At 50.7% G+C, this 20621-nt stretch overlaps 2 protein-coding genes across 4 annotated transcripts in view; one reads left to right on the forward strand and one right to left on the reverse strand.

Annotated features, from left to right (window-relative positions):
- Positions 1–20621, reverse strand: part of APMAP (adipocyte plasma membrane associated protein) — a 149926-nt gene that overhangs the window by 89352 nt on the left and 39953 nt on the right. Inside the window, exon 9 of one of the 3 annotated variants that reach the window (XM_080814559.1) lies at positions 8263–9001. The exons of 1 other annotated variant lie outside the window; for it this stretch is intronic. In XM_080814559.1, the coding sequence (XP_080670685.1) occupies positions 8834–9001 (168 nt within the window). In that variant the 3' untranslated portion in view covers positions 8263–8833. Of the gene's footprint in view, positions 1–8262; positions 9002–15768; positions 17917–20621 lie in introns of those variants that run through there. One more of the 3 variants, XM_080814558.1, reaches the window with a different exon arrangement.
- Positions 3060–12583, forward strand: CST7 (cystatin F). The gene is made up of 4 exons (XM_080814561.1): positions 3060–3336; positions 9912–10084; positions 11419–11535; positions 12078–12583. Exons 1-4 carry the CDS (start codon positions 3270–3272, stop codon positions 12153–12155), a joined length of 435 nt encoding a protein of 144 aa, XP_080670687.1. The 5' UTR covers positions 3060–3269; the 3' UTR covers positions 12156–12583.

The following is a 20621-nucleotide window of genomic DNA, read 5'->3' on the forward strand; positions in this document are numbered from 1 at the left end:
TTGTTTGTTTATGCAGTAATAGATAACTAATCCAGGCATGTCATTGGATTTTGAGGCATGTCATTGGATTTTGCTTGCAAACTGCAAAGAGAACCACAGTGGAGGTAACAAATCAGGTATCCTGAGAGCAGGGCCTGCCTGGGAGTTCACATGGTCTGTGCTAAGATGAACCTTCTGCAGTAAATTTAGTGTGTTTGCATTGGCTGTGAGGCTGCCAACTCTGTCTAATATGGCAGGAAGGAAGGACATCAAAGTCAGGGAAACCAGGCCACCCGGGGCCATGTCACCTAAGCTCCATTCCCCTCTTTTTACCCAATGGGAGGCAAGGAAGAGCTCCCAAGAGATCCTGGGAGAGAGGGACCCAAACCTAGGTCCCCACCAATGTCTCTGCTTTCTACCCACCCAGCCAAAGATATGAGGCTCCTCAACTGTGCAGCCTGGGCCTTAGAAGTCCTGGCTCAGAGGTCCTAGAAAAACTAGACTCCACAGCTTCATGCCCAGTGGGGGGATGGATCTGGGGCCCTGGCCACATCTGCTCGAGAGGAAGAGCACCCTGGCCAGCCACATGTCTCTCCCACACCCATTCACCCCAGGAAACTCACATAGTTTTACACTTTATGAGCAGTTCTTCATGTGGTGCGATGTTGCATGGCCAAAGCCAGCAGTGGGCATCATATGGATGCCAGAAGATGTCATGCGTGTCAGGGAGACAAGAAGACAGGAGGGGAGACAAAATTGGTTCAGTCAGTGCTTCCCAGACTTTAGGGGCCAAAAATTCTCCTGGAGAGCTTGTGAAAACAGCCCCACTCACAGAGAATCTGATTCAGAATGTCTGGGGTTGGGCCTGAGATCTGCATTTCCCTCAGGTTCCCAGGGACTCCCGTTCCAGGGACCACACTTCCAGCAGCAAGGGGATGGAAGGACAGATGGATGATGGATGAATGAAAGGGACTCAGCAGAAAGCCTATCACCCCTGCATCAGTTCTGGCAGGCCTCAGATGGGACAGGAAGAATGCGTGTAACACAGAGACACACAGCCACACACAATCACATACGCACAGAGACACATATGTATAGAAAGGCCTTTCATCCAGATTCAAGAAACACACACGGGCACACAGACACATATGAACATACAGAGCACAGAGACACAGACACAGACACACACATGATAGACACACACAGACACCTCTATGTACAGACATGTACACAAATATATGAGTCAAGGTTCTCCAGAGAAACGGAATCAATAGGGTGGAGTGTGGGGGGGTAGTTGTGTCCATGTGTATAAAGAGATTTATTATAAGGAGTTGGCTCATATGATTTGGAGGCTGAAAAATCCAACCAGTAAACCTGATGGTATAAGTTCCAGTTGAAATCTGAATCCTAGGGCAGGAGGCTGAAGACAGTCTATTTGTGTAAATAGAAAATTATTTCTTCTTCTTCAGCCTTTAGTTTACACAAGCCTTCAACTGCTTAGACAAGGCCCTCTGTATTGTGGAGGGCAACTTGCTTTACTCAGTCTGCCAGTTCAAAAGCTAATCCAGAAACACCCTCACAGGCACATGCAGAAATAATGTTTAACCAAATATCTGGGCCAATATCTGTGACTCAGTCAAGCTGACACATAAAATTAACCATCACAACATATACACACAAGCACACACTCAAACAAACTTATACATAAGGCACATAAGCACATTCATAACCTCTTTTTGTGCACAATCAGAACAACACACTTACGTGTGTTCATACCCCCAACATATGCAAAAACAGAAACAAAGACAGACTCGTGGATGCACGCACATACACACAGTGAACAGACACAGATATACACACTTGCACACATACACATGCACACTCTTCCCCCAGAGAACCCTGAAACCATGCTGCTGTAGAATCGCTCCTTCCTGCTGTGGCACTTTCTCATTTAACAGGGCCCCTTGTGCCTTGCCCTGAGGCACCAGCTTGGGCTTGTCTGAGTCACACAAACCCAGATCTCCCTACCCGAAAGCAGGTATGCCGCAGCAGGACCCATCTGGAAAAGGCTCAGCCATCTCCTTTCTACTGCCAGGGTAGTCCTAAAGTCGGGGAGGGGGTGCCCTGCAGCTAAGACCATACAATGTCTTCTATCCCAGCCCCGAACATTTACACTGAGGAAGTCCCCAAGCCCCCACCACAATCACCAGGGGAAACTGAGGCACAGAGAGGCCATCCCTCATCCAAGGTCACCCAGGTGTTAAAAGGCAGAGCCAAATTCAAACAAATTCAAGCCATGTGCTCCAGAGATCCCACTCTAACTACTGGGTTGGGCATGTAAAGGGAAACAAGCAAACCCCTGGGTCACCTTCTGTTCTGGAAAACCTCTGTTCTTCCTTCACCTTTGCCAGTGTGGAGCCAAAGCTGGGCAGTGATCAAACATTTAACCAGCAAACACTGCTGTCTGCCAGTTTCCAGATGCAGAAATCACCCAGAAGGAGGATGTTTCCTGGCGATGTCCATTCTCTGAAATTTCAGTCTACACCCCATTTTCCTCCCCACTTTCTAAGAGAGGATGCCCACTCACACCAGCAGAGGAGAGTCTCCTGCAGGGGGCCACTCAGAACGCTGGAAGCTGGAATCCTGGGGCTGAGAAGCATGTCCTTTGGAGAAGGAAACCCAGATGATTCCGTTTTCGAAACCCCTGATTTCTTTTTAAGATTTTATTTGTTTGTTTATGAGAGAGTGAGCAAGATAGAGAGAGCACACGCAGGGGGGTAGCTGGGCAGGGTGGGAAGCAGAAGGGGAGGGAGAAGAAGACTCCCACCGGCAGGGAGCCCAGGGCAGGCTCGTCCCAAGACCAGGGGATCATTACCTGAGCTCAAGGCAGACTCTTAACTGATTGAGCCACACAGGCGCCCCCGCTAACTTTTTAAATGCGATGTCTCTTCCATGCATATTTCAAGGGTAGACACTCGCAGAGGTTTTGTTTTCTCACAGCTCTCGTTTCTCTTTCTCCTCCCCTTGCAAATAATCGCTGTTTGGAAACTCTATAAAGGAAGCGGTTTACTTTGTAGCCCATACATGTGCAGGTGAGGAGCTTCTGGTCTAAATGATTCAGCAAGAAACCATCACCGCCCACCCCCTCCCCGCGCCGCCCCCACCCGAGGCAGGCGGCCCCCATCCCGGCCAGGGGCGGTTTGCGGGGCGGGGCCCCTCTCGGCTCCCTAGCACTACCGTTGGCAGGGCCCCCGCTCCCCCAGCGCGCGCTGCCCTCCGCGCAGGCAGCCATGCGGCCGGTTGGGCTGCTCGCCTTCTGCTGCCTGGTCTTGAGCACCACCGGGGATCATTTTCGAGGTAAGAGCAAGGTGTTCCCTGGGCCGCTTCATGCGGGGCTCTGGAGCTCTGGCCGCTCCCCAAGGCGAGGTCCGACGGCGGCGGAACGCGTCCTGAGCTTCCTGCCTGGGTCCCCAACTTGGCTCATTGCTGGCTTGCCAGCCCCAGGGACGGCGCCTCGGCAGGGGCAGGCGGCTCCCCTCCAGGCAGCAGCTGCCCTTGCGGGGTTCAGGGATAGGGGGTCTGGGGCCTGCCTAGGGGCAAGAGAAGCGTCCTCTGTCATCCCCTGCCCTGCGGTCTCAGCGAGGACTGAGAATGTCTACCCAAGGGAGACTTCCCTGGGGCCCCTCCAGGAGGACCAAGCTCTGGGATGCCCCTTGGTAGTTAAGCAGTTTTTATCTGATGTCTGTGCTTCCTGTCTGCTGGCTGCTGTCCTGTGACTTGCCCACCCACCCCCCCCCACCGCCCACCATTTGGAGCCTAAGGATCAGACACTTCCTGCCAGGCCAGCACAGTGGAGAAGGGGAGGGAGGGCGCTGCTGCTGTGCTCCAGAAACTGAGGCACAAGGAGATTAGGTTACTTGCCCAAGTTACATAGCCTTTGAGCACCCGTCCTTAATAGAGCACAGAGGAGCAGGCCATGCCCTACCCTCACTGGAATCATAGGCTGTGGTTGCTGGTGGAGACTTAGAGGGCCCCCACCCCATGTTCTTTTACCTCCCAACTGGTGGAGGGATCACATGCCCTCATGGTGACACTTGCTTCCGTCCCCTGGACTGTCTTGGGTGAGTGCTGCACGTGGGGACCTCAGGGACAGGACACCCACCTCTTCTTTCTCCCCAACCTTCATTCTTAGCTCCCATGCTGAGGCCTCCTCTCAGGATACCACTGTCTTTCTCTGCCCCTCCCCCCCACTTAGTACCCATCCCAGGGGCACAAGTCAGGGGAAGAAACCGAATGTTCAGAACAGAGAAGCACACTCCTTCACACTCTTTAGTGAAGGGTCTCCTGGAGAGATGTGGAGCCTGCCATCCTAACTGCATGGCAGTTTAATAATTGACGGTCATTGTCAACTGTTTTGCCAAGTTCCTTCCCCTTGCCTCCATTTCTTCACGGAACAGAGCAGGGACGGGAACAGGACTGCATGGGGAATTCCGAGACAGGTGGCACTGGACGACTGTTAGTGTCCTCTCACGGGCAGGGCTGCCTCCCTCTGCCACGGCTCACTGTTGGACCAAATCCTCTCCAGTCCACGCCCAAAAGGGAGCCACCTGCTCCATCGGAGCAGCAGGCCTCCCCTGTCAGACCTGCTCTCTATCACTGAGCACCAGCTTGCAAGTCCAGAGCCCACACGCACATGCAGAGAGCAGGGTACTACAGATTCCCCAAACTTTGTAGCTGTGGAATCTGCAGCCTCCCTAATCCTCAGGGTCATCATCCAGGAGATGGGTAAAGAACTTCAGTCCCCCTGGGCCTTGGAGAGGCCTGACTGCTCCGGCACGCAGAAGGCATTCTCACTGGGCCTGGGGTGCTTGGCAGCCACCTGTCCACATCCTGGTTCCGAGTCTCTGCCACACCAGTAGCCTACCCACCCCACTCCCCACACCCCTCTGAAGCAATCTCTTCTGGTGCTTCCTTCATTTGACAGATGAGGGCCCCAGCAAGGGCCTCAGAAAGAGGGACTTGGAGGTCCCTCTGTCTGGTGGTTGGACAGAGACAGGAACTCAGCCTACCCCAACTCTGCTCCCACAGCTCCCATAGCCTTTCCGTTCCCTCCTTGGAGAACAGATTCCAGTGCCTTCTTGTGGGGGTGACAGGGCCCCTGATGCTGCTGTCCTCTGGGCATGTGACCTCCCCATGTCCAGACATTAAAGTGCACTGACCTAAATGCAGAGCCCTGTGGCATCTTCCCTCCCTAAGCCTTTCAGGACTTAAGAAATTGTCACATCAGTGTCCTCAACACTTTTATATTCTGTTGAAATCCAAAAGTCCTTTCTCAACCTGTTAAGAGATAACTTTCTCCTGGGAAGCTCCACAGGGCTGTCGTGTCACATTCTACCCCCAGCCCCCCAGCCAAGCTTGCAGTGGCTCATCTTCTCATTACAGGGCTTTATAATTAGTTGAGCCTGGTTTAACCCTACCCTGCACTCCCCTGGGGCCTCAGTCTCTCCCCTGTAGAATAGGGACCCACATGCTGCCTGCAGAGTGGTGACAAGGGAGGGACAGCTTTAACTCTCCTCCTCCCCAGACTTTGGCTGCACAGCACACACCCCAGATATCCCATCTCTGAGGACAGTTCAGGCCCCCTTTCATGGGGAAGGGACTGACCCCCTGGCCCGGGCCCCAGGCCACCCAGCCTGCACTGTCACCATCTGCTCAGTACTCGCTTGGTGGCCTCCATTCTTCCCTGAGGCAGAGCTCCTCTTTGGGATGTTTATTCTCCATGAGAAGCCTTTCCCTGCTGATTTCTCTTGAAGAATCCTAAAAATAGATTTGACTTTCAACTCTTTTTTAATTAAAAATGGAGCTTTTATTGTTTGTTTAGACAACTGCACTGATGAAGCTTTCCTGACTTAAAGCCTATATTTTAGGAAAACATGTAGTTAGATAAAAATAAACCAACTTCAGTATTTTCCCTAAACTTTTTGTAACATTACTGAACCACTTAGGAACTGACATCATGTGTTCCAAAAGGACACACATCTGAGGCTCAGCCTCACCTACTTTCACTTCACATTTTTTTTTTTCCGAGAATGAAAGAGTGAGTGGGGGCAGGGGCCGAGGGAGAGGGAGAGAATCTCAAACAGAACCCCCTCAGCGTGGAGCCCAACTTGGGGCTCGATCTCCGGACCCCGAGATCATGACCTGAGCTGAAACTAAGAGTCAAATGCTTAACCGACTGAGCCGCACAGGCTCACTCTTTCACTTCATTTATAATCCTGTTCCCTGCAAGCTAAATTACATTGGATACATTTTATTTAAAAAAAAATCAACACTGGTTACTAAGAGTGACTTTTAATTTGAGATAGTAAGAGTGATAACTTTTTGTTTCTGTTGTTATACTTTTCTGTATTTTTCAAATTACCTACCCAAAATAGGCAAGCTTATAATCACAAAAAGCAATTTATACAAAGCAAAACATAGAAGCTATGTTGATCCACAGTAGGGAAAGGGGGGGCCCTAAGCTCTGATGGCCAGAATACACTGGAGGTTCCATCCCTTGCGCAAAAGTAGCTTCTTTCTTTCTCTGCCGTCTAGAACTACAGTGAGGAGCAGAAATGAAGCCTGCAGTTGTTTGCCCAAATGGCTTTTGGTTTAAAGTACAAATCACACTGGATTTCGTGTGGTGCATGAGCATGGGTGTCGGGGAAGCAGCCCTCGGCCCGCCCCCCCACAACTTAGGGTGTCTGTGCGCAGAGCCCAGGAGCCCCCCCCCCAGCATCACCACCTGAGTCACAGCTATGGGGGTGGCTTGGGGAAATGCAGGTTCCAGGGCCTGACCCAGCCTGACCAGCCCAGCTGCTGGCACTCAATAGTGCCAGCAGAATACAAGCAGCTTTCCTTGTTTCCATCTTTGGAGACTTTTAGCAAAGACTGTCTTAGGAGGGCTGGATTCTAGCAAAGGAGAATCCCAGTGCTGGTTGTGGACAGAACTCAGACCGGCAGATGGCCATGACCCTGTGTTGGGCAAGGTACCGGCGGTATGCTGTTTTCATCAGGGACAGAGAGCCAGATACATGGGGCTGCTAAAGCTTAGGGAGCCTTGCAGAGGAATCATGAGCTTCATCTTGATGTTTCAGCTTTGGGCCCAAGAAACCAGCTAGGGGAGACCCATTGGCCAGGTGGGGCCCTGCTTGGTCAGGCAGTGCTGACAATGGGATGCCCCCTTCCAGGGTCCCAGAACACACATAGACTCGTGTCTTCTCTGCCTACTCTCAGTGCTCCTTCTGCTATACCCCACATCGGGGAGGGCAGACCACCCAGCCAGTTGCCCCCCAAACTGTCCTGGTGCTCACATTAAGCAGGGCTCTCACGTACACAAGAGCCCATAGCAGGTGCACAGCATACAAGGCACCATCCTGCTAGGCGGTTCACCAGCCCAGCCAGTTCACTGGCCCCATAACCTGAACCCCATATAAGGTAGGGGGTAGTTCCCTCAGCCCCCTTCTGTCAGTCCCCATGGGTGGGGGACTTCTTGTCCCCAGTGGGACATCCCAGTGCAGCTTTTGTTAAAGCTCCCATGCTCTGTTGAATTTATGCTGCCAGCTTCCTCCCCTAAAGTTGAGATTTCTTCACCGGGGAACCAGATGGTATCTTGACTCCCCCCAGGGCTTTCATGCCTTCCACCATTATTTTCTACTACCCAAATATACTCGGATGTCTCGGGTCTAAGCTGGAGCTTGTCTCTCAGGAGTGGAGGGGGTGGGGTGGGGTGGAGTGGGCACAGGTCAGCACCAGTCTTTCCACTTTATATATGCTCAGCCCGGAAGCTTGGTTACCACTGCCACTACCCACACTCCCCAAGTCTCCACTTCCTGCTGCCTCGGCACCTCTGCCTCCTGCTAAACACAGTCTCCCCAGGCTGAACATAGATGTCTGAGCCACAGGTGGTCCCAAGATCACAGCAGAGGGAAGCAGAGTGAAGTCTCAGGGCAGTGCAGTCCCGTGGGGTCTTCTGAAAGGACACGGTGTCCCTCTCTGCATCCACCACCATGACCCCATGTGGCTACTGAGCCCCTGAAACGGGGCCATGCCACTGAGCTGCCGAACTTCACACTGTTAAATTTAATTAATGAACGAAAACAGCTCAGCTCTGAGTCATCTCTGGCATGTTAACATTTCAGGGAAATCTAGGAGAGTATCTTCCAAAAGAGAAGCAGTTTACAAATCTAAAAACCCTCTTTCCCTTCTCCCTCCTCTCATTTTCCCCCAAAGCTGTTATTTTTTAAAGATTTTATTTGTTTATTTGACAGAGAGAAAACACAAGCAGGGGAGGGGCAGAGGAAAGGGAGAAGCAGGTTCCCCACTGAGTGCAGAGCCCAACACGAACTCGATCCCAGGACCGTGAGATCATGACCTGAGCTGAAGTCACATGTCTGACTAAGCCACCCAGGTACCCCAAATTTTTCTTATTTTTAGACATCAGTTATCCACTGTAGAAATTGACAGAAACTTAAATTAACCATGAGCCACCAACCAGAAAAGGCACATTCACTTGTAGCCATACAGAGCCTGTGGGGTTTTTTACAGCCCTGTTTTCTTCATAATAAAATCCGAAATTTGTAACCCCAATAAGCACACACCCATGGCGGGCCCAGCCTTGCCTCTCAGCCCTTCCCCACAAGCCCTCCTTGCTTCGGCCATGCTGGGGCCCTCAGCCCTCAGACCCCTCTGTCTTCCAGGCCCCCAGCTCCAGATTGGGGCAAATAGCACAGCCTGGTCCTACATGTGCTGTGGACAGACCCCCACACAGCTCCCCCCTCGCTTCACCTGCTGCGCTGATGTTTGTCATGCCTGTTTATTTATGGAACGTGGGCTCCAGTGAACATAAGCGTCTGTATGTCCAGTACTTGGCAGATAAGGAGGGCTCCAGAAGGGCCGCGGAGTGGGCTGGTTGGAGGAATGAAGTCAGGTCCTTCTTCGGTGAGGGCCCTCGGGGTGTGGCCAGGCTCTGCTTCTGTGGGGCCTGCGACAGAAGATGTGGAGAGGAGATGGGCGGGTATGGGGGTCCCTGGTTCTGTCAGACACTGGGGGACCCATGTGCTAGGGTAGAAGACCCTCATGTTCCTTACCCCATCTTTTATCCAAGTATGGGCCTTCTTGGAATATTGGAAGAGCATGGAAGGATGCAAGAAAGCCAATCATCCCTCCCTCCACCACATGCCAGCCCTGCAATGGAGCTGTGTGGGATAAAGTCGCACGGGCCTGACCCCTGTCCTTGGACTTGCACCCAGATGGGCATGGCAGGAGGCAGCACATGAGGAGCATCAGGTGCTATGCTGCTGCCAGGAGCCAGGTGCCAGGGGGCGGCCCCCACATGGGCCAACCCAGAGCCTGGACGCTGGGCGGACTCTGACAAGAATCACTGAGGGAGAGGACAGCAGCCATGTCCTCACACGGGAGAAGGCAGGATGGGCCTCTGGGCACTTCTCCGTGGTCCACTCGTTGGGGACAAATGGAGGGGCTGGATCCAGATGACAGTGTCCTCAAAGGCCAACTGGGCACCTTCTTCTAAGCCCTGGGGCTGCGTCCTATCCGGAGGCTCCGCCACCTGAAGACACATTCAGGGTTTCTTTAACACATGTTAGCAACGACTCTGGGTTCTGCAAAAGACTGTGTGGGCAGGCACAGCAGGCTGGGACATTTCATACCTCACGGTGCCACCCCTCAGGCTTAGTCCTCAGCTCTGAGGAGGGAGCAATCGTGGGGCACACAATAATGCACTGTGGGGAGTGGGGTGGCTGGCTGAGGGGTAGGTAGACAGCCAGGGCCACACGGGGAGCAGATGGCAGAAATAAGATGTGAGGTGCGACCCTGGGCCCAAGGACCCTGGTCATAGCAATTCTTTTGTCTGGTTCTGTGTGTCTCTGTTTCAGATTTTTGTTCCCAGACCCTTAACCCAGATGGGAAGCCAGGATTTCCAAAAAAAATAAACCCCCACGACCCAGGAGTCCTGCAAGCAGCCAGACACAGCGCTGAAAGGTTCAACAACTGTACAAATGACATCTTCTTGTTCAAGGAGTCTCACATCAGCAGAGCCCTGGTCCAGGTGAGGGTCGGGGACACCCCTAAGAGGCCAGGCTGCAGTGGCTCCTGTCTTACCGACCTGCCTAGTGCCCTTCTGGAACCCAGACCCAGGCCAGGAGGCTGAGAGTGGCAGCCACAAACAGCCCATGAGCAGCCAGAGCCAGAGGCACCCTGGGCACACCAAGAAGGCCCTGAGCCGCCTCTTGTGAAAGCAAGCTTCTCCTGGGTGGAGCCATCAGGCTGGGGCTCACAGTACATCTGGAGTGGAACCCAGGAGGTCAGAGGTGGAACAGGCCCCCACAGATGGGCGTGCTGAAGGCTGTCAGTGGGGGAGAAGCAGAACGCCGGCCTGCAGGAACCACTAACCCATCAGAGCCCCCGCCCTGGCTCACCCCACCTTGCCCCATTGTCTGCACCACAGCCCCAAGGGACCTCTTGCCATTGTCCATTGTCCAAACCCCAGGGAAAGAGGGCGAGGGGGTCCCACTCTAACACCAACAGTTTTTAGGCATACTGATAACGGTTTCTCCTGTGTAATAGGATTATTGGAAATTCTTACAATCTTTATTCTTTTCAAAAATCACAGATTCTTTAAGAGCAGCATATTTTTATGATTAGAAAGCATGTGGCAGAAAGGCAAGCTGGTGTGGGGTGGGCTTTAAAAGCCAATTTCCCATCGGAAAGTGTTACCTCCCCAGGGGCTCAGCCCCAGGGACTGTGGGATCTTCCTGAGCCAGATTCTCAACTCCTGCGGAACGGAACAAGTTCCTGGTGCGCCTGCCAGTGCTCAAGGGCCTGTGGGAGGAGGTGAATGGGAAGTTATCCCTCAGTGACATTGGGATGACTTTATTCCACCTGGGCCTTGGAGGAGCTGAGGCTTTATTGAGAGACCACAGTGAGAATGAACCAGGTTGCTGCCACATGCAAGTGGAAAAGCTTTATTTTCAAACTGGGGGAAAAAACAAGCCACTACTGTTGGCACTCAGGGCGGGTCAGCACTGGCCACAGGTGGGTGTTGGGCATGGAGGTGAGGCACAGGGGCCGTCCCCACTGATGGAGAGCTCTGGGCAGGAAGGAAATGTTCTAGGACAGACTCAGAGCCTCAGTCTCTTCTGGGGATGAGAACGGGCACCGTGAACAGAAACAACAAAGGCAGAGAGGGGCCTGGGTCCAAGCAGCAGCTTCCCTCCCAGAGTTCTCTAGTGAGTCCCAGACAGGCCTTCACACCCCCAGCCCCTTTAAGAGGGCATATGTTGGCATCCTTCCCCCTTCTCCATGCCTCCTCCTGCTGATGGAGGAGCAGCCACCCTTCTGTCCTGGACCGAGTAATACCCACCTGACCCTTTTTCCCCTTAGATCGTGAAGGGCCTGAAGTATATGCTTGACATGAAGATTGGCAGAACTTCTTGCAAGAAGATCCAGCACCCTATTCTAGACAACTGTGACTTCCAGACCAACCATACCTTAAAAAGGGTAAAACGAAGGGGTCTCACTTCCTCACACCCACTCACTGATGTCCCAGCCCTCACCCGTTCCCCAGGGCTTTGGGAAACATCTCTGCTTGCAAGTTTCCAAATCTCACTCCCAGCATCCCTGCAGTACGCACAGACCCGGGGGAACACAGAGAGGGCTCCCAAGAGCACACGTCCAACCACCCATCCTGAGGGGCACAGCTCCAGGAAATCGACACCTTGGGCTTGGGGCCAGGGAGGTTAGAACAAAAGGTGCTTTCAGACAGTTCAGAAATCATATACACACATACACATTCAGGAGAGAGCAAACATGACAATCTAATTTGCAAAAGAAAGTGAAAAGCATATATTCTTAAACCTCTCAACTTCTCTGCAGATATGAAATTTCTCTAAATAGAAACATAGGGCAGGGGGAGAACGTCATAAGGAAGAGGCATGCATGCACAGCCCACAGCAGCAGCACAGGGAACCTAACCGCTGTGGAGAGTTTTGGGAGGGTGGCCTCTGCGACAGGGGGTCTCAGCGTGCCCTTCTTTGTTGCAGACTTTCAGCTGCTACTCAGAAGTTTGGGTCATCCCCTGGCTCCAGAAGTTCGAGGTGTCCATTCTCCACTGTCACTGACTTCCGCCTCTCAGCCACACTGCACTCATGCTCTGTACTGCGCTAGGTCACAGCCCGGCCCTGGCTGTCACAGGCCCTCGGACCTTCCAAAGTAGTCCCTCACCAGTGAGCAGAAATGGGAGTGCCCCTGGGCTCAGCACAGAGTAGCTGGGATTATGTATTTTGCATTTTCTTCTAACCCTAATTTCACCGATGCTCTGGTGGTAATTATTCAGGTTCTGGACCCCTGAGTGAGCTCCCTCCCATCCCCTCTCACCTGATTACCTGGTGGTCCCACATTCAGCAATGAAAGCGCAGAGATCCATCCCTTTGACCAAATTAACGGTTATAGCACTGGGCAGGGGGACAAGTCAGCTATTGTGCATCTTGACCTTTTGTGCATGAATAAAGTTATGAATAAATATGAATAAAGAACTGACCATCTTAAAGCAACAGCTATTGCTTTTTCCCTGTTAAAGGAAGTCAGGAAGGTGAGGTGAGCAGTGTGAGGGATACCCCTCACTGAGTGGTCTTATGAGTCTAAGTGATTTCCATAAAGCCCGTTGGAGCCTTTTCCAGCCTTTCACTGCTAGCTAAAATATACTGAAGACCAGAACAGCTAGAAACAGGCCAGCCTGTGTCCACATCATGAACTGGCATAACGAGTAGCACCCCATGTTGGAGGGCACTGACGCTCCAGCTGGGCTTTCTTCTGACCAGGAGTCATACACCCAAGTTCCTTCCACTGCCTTGGAGGCTCAGGATGTGCTCAGCTGTACCTGGGCGGGCAGAGTTCTGGGACCACCCCCCATGGCCCCTCAGGAGAGGGGAGCCTGGGTTAGGGGTGGACACACTGTGCTGGGGAGGGAGCAGTAGGTGCTGGCGTCCTCAAATACAGGGCTCCAGCTGACACGAAGCAGTGCAAGGCCAGGCCGCAGACATGCCCAGGAGCTCATGGACAGAGATGGGCTTCACTCAGAGAAGACAGGCCCCCCGCAACCCTGCTCCAGCAGGCCTGGGTTGGAATGCAGAGCCTCTCACTTTGAATTTCTTCCTCTCCAGTCCTCTTCAAACTATAGATTAGTACAAAATATACAATACACTGTTGCCTTAAAAAAAAAAATATATATATATATGTATATCATCAAGTCTGTCTATATATATAGACAGACTTGGGGTGCCCGGGTGGCTCAGTCAGTTAAGCCTCCAACTCTTGATTTCAGCTCAGGTCATGATCTCAGGGTCGTGAGATGGAGCCCCAGGTAGGACTCCATGTTCAGCCAGGAGTCTGCTTGAGAATCCATCTCTCCCTCTACTTCTGTCTCTGCCCTTCCTCCCCTGCTCTTTTCCTTCTAAATAAATCTTTAAAAAATATGGACTTGATCATTCATAGGAAACAAAATCTGCATTAAAGACGTATGACAATTTAGTATGCAGCTGTAAACTTGATCAGTGTGTACAACCAAAAATGAATTACTCTCTGGCTTCCTTCAGTGAGGAGAGAGCTTTTATTTCCAAATCCTAATTCATTTTTGCTGGCTCACCTCCTTGTGGTCATTTATTTAATTCAGGGACAGTGGTGGCAACTATGCCACAAGACATTTAATTTATTTGATGATTCTGAAGGCCATCCTTTCATCAAGATAAATGAGTTCACCAGCACTGTTGACCTCATGCATACATAAACAAGTTGGCAGGAACACCGGTGTTGGAGCTTCAGAGTCCGATGGGCCTCGGGGCACAGCTGAAGGGGCAGGATGATGCAGCAAATGAAGGGAGGAACCCATGTGAACTCCCAGTCGGTCTTCATTAACATTTAAATATGGTCCAGAGCACAGGAAGGCCAGGCCTTTCCTGAAAATCATTACTTAGGCCTCCAGGGCTAGGGGCCCACCTGGCCTCACGTGGTCTCATGGTCAGACATGAGAATGCACACACAGGTGTGGGGGAGAGTAGCCTCATAGGACCTCTGCTCTGAGCCCAGCTGCATTTGAACGCCGCCCCCCCCTTCTGCCTAGCCAGAAGCCAGGGCTGACCATCCCTCTGGGACAGAGAAGGAAGCCTCAAATCTGAATCCCAAAATTCTCAGGTGTCAACATTAACCTATGCCCACAATTTTCAAAACATCATTTGGGGCCAAGTATTCAAAATCTCTTCCTATAAAGAGAAGCCTAAGAACTAAGGCAAACCAGCTCCTACAGAAGCCAGCTGACTGTAGGTCCCCAAATCTCAGGCTTCTGCAAACTTTCTCTACATGGGGACCTTAGGGTCTGAACTCTAGGTGACTTGAACTCTACAATACATCAGCTATTTTATTATTCCCAATATGCTTTATGTTCTATACTTCACAGAAGACAATACTTGATTTTAATTAACTCTTAGACTGGACATGGTGGCACCAGAAGGAAAGGGTCTGTCAGTGAGCCAGCGTGAGGCTGCTCTGATTTGTGGAAGCCAACAGCTCACGTGCCTTGGTCCTCCACAGAGACACCTCTGCCAACCACACTACTGGTGCTACAGCTACTACTACTACTGCTACAGCTGCCTGCAGAGCAGGTCCTATGGGCGTGAGGTTTGTTCTAGCAATGTAACTCTGCTCCCCCACCCCACCCCATGAAAGACTTCTCTCTAGACCGAGCACACCAAAGCCCAACCTGGGAACGAACTGGCCAGTGAGCCATTTGGTAGGATTCAAACAGATGACACAGAACACCCACATGGAGATGGTGTAACTTACCGTAGGGTAGCAGGCATGGTCTTATTAATAACTGGTCTTATTGCCGACTCAATTTTAACTGCTCTTTTAAACTTAGAGCTTTACTCTGACTCAGAGGGAATGACTTTGACACAGAGGGAAGCTGGGACATCTTCGATGTTATTCTCACTGAGAAAATGTAAAGTTAAGTACCCAGGATTCTAAGACATACCAGAATTAGGATCCGAAGAGAAAAAATACTCATTGTTCAAGTCTCAAAAACTGAGCAAAACCAGTCAAAATTCTAACAGTCTTGCCCTGAGTGTTCTAGTTTTCCCTGGCCATGCCTGACACCTCCTCACTAGCTATACAGAGATTCTCAAGGATTCAGCTCTACTGACCCTGCTCCAGGTGTCCACCCAGGCCCGCCCCTCTCCAGGGTACAGGTGGGCCCTGGCAAAGAGGAGTGCTCCACCATTGCCATGGGGACCACCTGTGAAGCTTGAAACTATGATGATGCTAGGCCACTCTGGAAGACTGGGAATTCCAGAGGACTTTGATGTGTAGCCAACGTCTAGCCCCTGGGCCCGGAGGTGACCACCAGAGAGCTGGGTCCTGGGAACACCATCCTGCCTCATCTCCCAGCTGTCCCAGCAGATCCCGAAGTCAGACCATGGGTCCTGACTCAGCAGTGTGCCCAGTGAGTCTGGGCAAGTCCTCTCCAACCACCACCCCCCAAGCCTCAGTTCCCCCTAAAAAATGACTATTATCTCTTTCCATCGGTAAAATGTCAGTGTTCACAAAAGCACTTTATAAACTAAAGACCACTCTGCAAATGCATGTTGATGATAAAAATCAAAAAACAGGGCTTCTGTCCTATTAAAGGTAGTATCTGAGTCCCACTGGAGGTTTTGTAGTAGATAATAAAGAAGCACACAATGAATGAATCACTTGATTTAATTTTAAAAGCATGTTAGTAATTCACATTAGGGCAAATCTGCTTTAAGTTTACAACAAAACCATACCACATATTTAAACCTAATGAGGCTATATTTTGTACCTCAGCATGGCAAATTACCAGATAAAACACAGGAAGTGACACGTTGAGACAGAAAATCAACATCTAAGTCAAAATCAAGACTCCTTTGCTAAAAACTGTGAAAAGCAATTTACCAGCTTCTTTACCTTGGTGAAAAGCAAGGACTAAAAAGCAAAGCCCTCTGTTCTCAATCAAGAAGTCAGCTTTTATATGTTCCATACATTTAAATTGTTTTTTTATGTTTTTTATGGCAGAATGATCACTTTTTACCTTATTTCTATACAGCTGATATATGGGATGCACCATCAACTATTAAAAAGTATTTCATAATCTATATGCAATTTTCTTTCCCCTAAAGTAACATAAATAACATTGAGTCGTTCACCTAACAAATTCTGGGTCACACCGGTTGGACTGAAGCCGGTCTCAGGCTCTGTCCCATTGTTGCTGCACTTAAAGCCAACCCTGAGCACACAACACAACAGACTAGCCAACCTTCAGATCCTGACTCTTTCCCCTATAATGAGGCCAAGCCAGTGCAGGGGAGGGGGGCCACGGTCGGGAGAGGGAGCAGACGGGTTGTTGCCAGCCAGTGTAACACCGCACAAGCAGTTCAGGTTTTACCACAGTTATCATTGCCTATTTAAAATATTTCCTTTTCAAGTGACTAAAAATGATTCCAGAGACACAGTGTCTCATGTATTCTCACAAACAGCCAGGACAGAAAGGAGCAGGTATCAGCCCCATTCTGTGGGCTGGAAATAGGAACACAGTGTAATATCAACTTGCCCAGAGTGAAGCACCACCGGGAGGTGATGGCCGGAGGCAGCTTCCCTGTGAGGGACACTGAGCAAGCCAGATGGACTGCTTGTCCCTAAGCAAGGTCCTGGCCAAAAGGATCCTCCTATCAGCCCGCAACGGAATCAAACTCCATTCGCCAACCTAATGATATTAGAGAAGAAACTCCCAGGCAACACCATCAGAAAAGGCTAATGAGCAGAAAAGTCAATTTAATTATCATTATTATACAGGTCCCCGTGACAAAATTAGGACCAGTTTGTACATACTTGTCAGGATATATAGCAATTTCGGGCTTGTGACACTCCAGCAAATGATATTAACACGTGCACTAGTCATCTATTGGTCTATAGGTAAGGAACAAAGGGGTGTCAACAGGACTCCCCTAGATCCTGCCCTGTGGTATCCAACTGCTGGATCATTCCATCGATGTGGGAGATTATTCACAAAGTCCAGTAGGTCCATTCTGAGCTGCTGGGATCAACATGCCTCTATCCTTGTCAGGTCCTTGTCTTTAAATGATTGATGGGGACTCAGGAGTCTTGAAAACCCTGTGGTTCAGAGTGGGGCTGAACTGAAGTAGGCTGGAGGGGCAAGCTATAGCTCTCCTTGCCCTTCCTGTGCCCCACCCCCAAAGACAGGTATTATAGCATCTTATAGTAAAGGTACTAAGGCTGGCAGGACAGCTGTAGTGAAAACAAGATCCCTGGACATCTCATCTACTGCTCTATCCACCAAACCCTGAGGCCTACTATAAGTCCTAGAGAATCACTGTACTTAGAAAGGTTTTTAAAGAGAAAATGGTTTAACATGAATTTATCTTCCCTGTGGCATGTTATGCTTCCCTCCAGCTGCAATGTGAAACCCAGGTGAGGGGTATCCCACAGGGGCCCAGACATCCACAGGGTCTCACTGTCCACTTCCAATGTCCATGTCCAAGGACCGGCAGGTGCAGGAAGAAAGGGCTGTGTGCACAGGATCTCCTGGACCAGTGGTGGTGCCCAGTGTGAGGACTCCTGGCACAGCCACAGTCAAGGCTGCTAAACAGACTGGAGGCTGAGTCTGCAGAGGAAGGGGGCCCTGAAGGAGCCCAGGTATAGGTGGCCGTTGTGCTCGTGCACTTCGCTGATGTAGGAGGCCACCTGCCCGTTGGGATCATGCAAGCTTCTCCGGAAGGCCCCGCTGTCGCTGAGTTCTAGAACAAGGCTGTACCGTGGTACAAACTTCATCACAGTCTCCTGACTAAACAGCTGGGAGGGAAGCACAGTGTGAGGAGAGGTTAACTTCTGACCAAGAGGGTGGTGTGAGCAGATCCAGCCTACTAAAAACAAGACCGCAGGCTCAAAATGGAGTCAGTTACGCTCAGCCCCAAGTCACCAAGTTGAGACCTACCTTATTTACAGTTTGGGTTGTCCTAGAAATGGAATCTTAAACCAGTCAATCAGGAATCAACTGAACAGTACCAGATGTGAGGTAATCTGCCTGCCATCCCCTAAAGGAAAGTAGCCTGGTGATAACCAACCTGGTTTTTTGTCCAGTGTAACCTCCTTGCTCCCTCTCCCTCCTGCCTATAAAAGTCTTGCATTTTGTACTGCTCCTCCCAGCTTTCCACCTGTATTGGATGGTCTCTGACTCATGAGTCACTGAACAAGGCCAATAAGCTGAAAGGTATTCAGCTGAATTTTGTTTTTCACAAATGCCACAGCCCCACACCATCCTGTAAGGGCCCAGCTCTTCTAATGACAGGGAAGCTACATAAAGCAGAGGCAGGTTAACCCAGCTCCCTTGCCCCTGGCACAGGGCCTGTCGCCCCGCAGACCTCCTCCACATCTGCCCCCATGCAGAGCAGGCCAAGGAGCCTCCCGTCACCTGCATCCAGAGGCAAGGCTGGCCTGGCACCAGGATGGTAGCTTTCCAACAGCCCTCGCCACAGTACGCACCAGACCCGATGCAGGTGCCACTCCAGATGACCTGGGTGAACTGAGAGAAGGGTTCATGGCTCCTCACATCCGAGGAAGACACAGTACTGAAGCTAAGCCCATGCTGACATGGACCCCAGAATGCCAGGTTAAAACCAGCACAGCCTAACCAGAATAAATGCCACACCCTCAGACTGGGCTTAAAATATTTCATATGTGCAAAGTGCAAATGATGGAGATCTGAGAATGGTTCATGTTGGAGAAAAGACCTGGACAGGTTAAACAAATGTGCCCCTGCCATCCAGGCCCTGGTGGCTCTGCTTGAAGCCAGTGTAGCAATAACGTTCACGAGGAGCAGAGCACCTTCCAGGAGCCCTGTGGCTCAGCCAGGTGAAGGGCCACAAGGGACTACTGAAGGGTTTTAAGTAGAGAAACCAGAGCGTGAGATAACACAATTTCTGGCAGAGCAGAACACGAGGGAGGAAATGATGACAGTATGCTACTGCATAAGACCAGTGAGTGAAAATTAATAGGCAGATGTATACCTTTTAATGTAAGGGTAAACAGCCAAACAACTGTAAATGTCCAATGAATAATGTCTCCTAGTCATTGGAAAGGTCCAAGTAGCCATGTAAGTCAACTGTGTTCTAGAAAGTTGTAGGGCAATCATAGTTGATTATAGCTTCAAATACTTCAAAAAGACTTCCCACGGCCCCTAAAATGCCACCTCACTTCAGTGCCAGGTCCTCCTTCTCTGTTCTCTCCATCTTATCCCTAAGGCATGTCATCCCCTCTCCTGGGATTAAGTTATTTTCCCAGAAAGCTCTCAAAGCTCCACCCCAATTTCCAAACCCTGGGGCTGGCCCTTCTCCACCCAGACTTTCTAATAGCTCTTCAAACTTGATAGACACCCTGTCCAAGGAAACAGGGTCCTGGACACCAGCTGCTGACCCCGGCCCTCCCTTCTCTTCAGTCCCTGCAAGCCCGGCACCACAGGGTCTTATCACGTGCTCTGTACGTACCATCCCCACCCCAGGCCCTGCCCCACCACCCTTCCTGGCTCAGTAGCCTCCTCCACACCAGGCTCTTCATAGCCTGTGGAGCCATGCTACAGGCTGCTCCCCAAGAAGCAGCTACAGTTGTCTCTTTAAAACTGTCTCGTACTACATCACACCTCTCCTGCAGAAGTCAGTCAGGGAGCAGCTTGTAGGGCCCAGCAAGGTAGGTGTGTGCAGAGGCTGGAACCACAGTGGCCCAGACCACGAGACAGTCCAAGCAGGGTGAGGGAGAGTCCACACTGGGGGGTTGGCAGGAGCATGGAATAGGGTACTGGAGCCCAAGCAGGGCCTGGCACAGGCTGGCAGAGCCCAGGCAGAGTCAGGAGGGTGTTTACCTGGGGACAGCTTGGTATAAGCATCAGAGCCCCTGAGGGGAAAGGCAGGCGCCTCACATGGCCAGAAGGAGGGAGAAGGCCCAGTGTAGATGCCAGAGCCCTAACAGGGGCCATGTGATGGGGGAAATGGCCACAGACTGGTGACATCCTGGGAATCTGATCAAACAGATATGAAGGATAATAGGATCCAGGTGTTTCACTATTACAGAAGAAAAGTACTATTATGGAAGTGAAGAAAACCAGAATAAATCCTGTGGTATGGGACCAGAAGCCAAAATACCAGCATTACTTACAGTTTTCAATATAAATAAACAGATGACAAATAAATGAACACATGTGTAAACATGTACACGTACACCACATACACAGCTGACCTTGAACACCACCAGTATGAACCACAGCAGGTCTACCTATATGCATTTTTTTTTGATAAATACAATGCTATACATGTATTTTCTCTCCCTTATTATTTTGTTAATAATATTCTTTCTCTAGCTTACTTTATTGTAAAAATACACATAACTACAAATTACATGTTAATCAACTGTTACTGGTGAGGCTTCTAATCAACAGTAGTTGTTAATAGTTAGTCTTTGGGGAGTCAAAGGTTATATGCAGATTTTTGACTGCTTGGGGCCCAGTG

Source organism: Martes martes (genome assembly GCF_963455335.1).
Source record: "Martes martes genome assembly, chromosome: 9".
NCBI lineage: Eukaryota > Metazoa > Chordata > Mammalia > Carnivora > Mustelidae > Martes > Martes martes.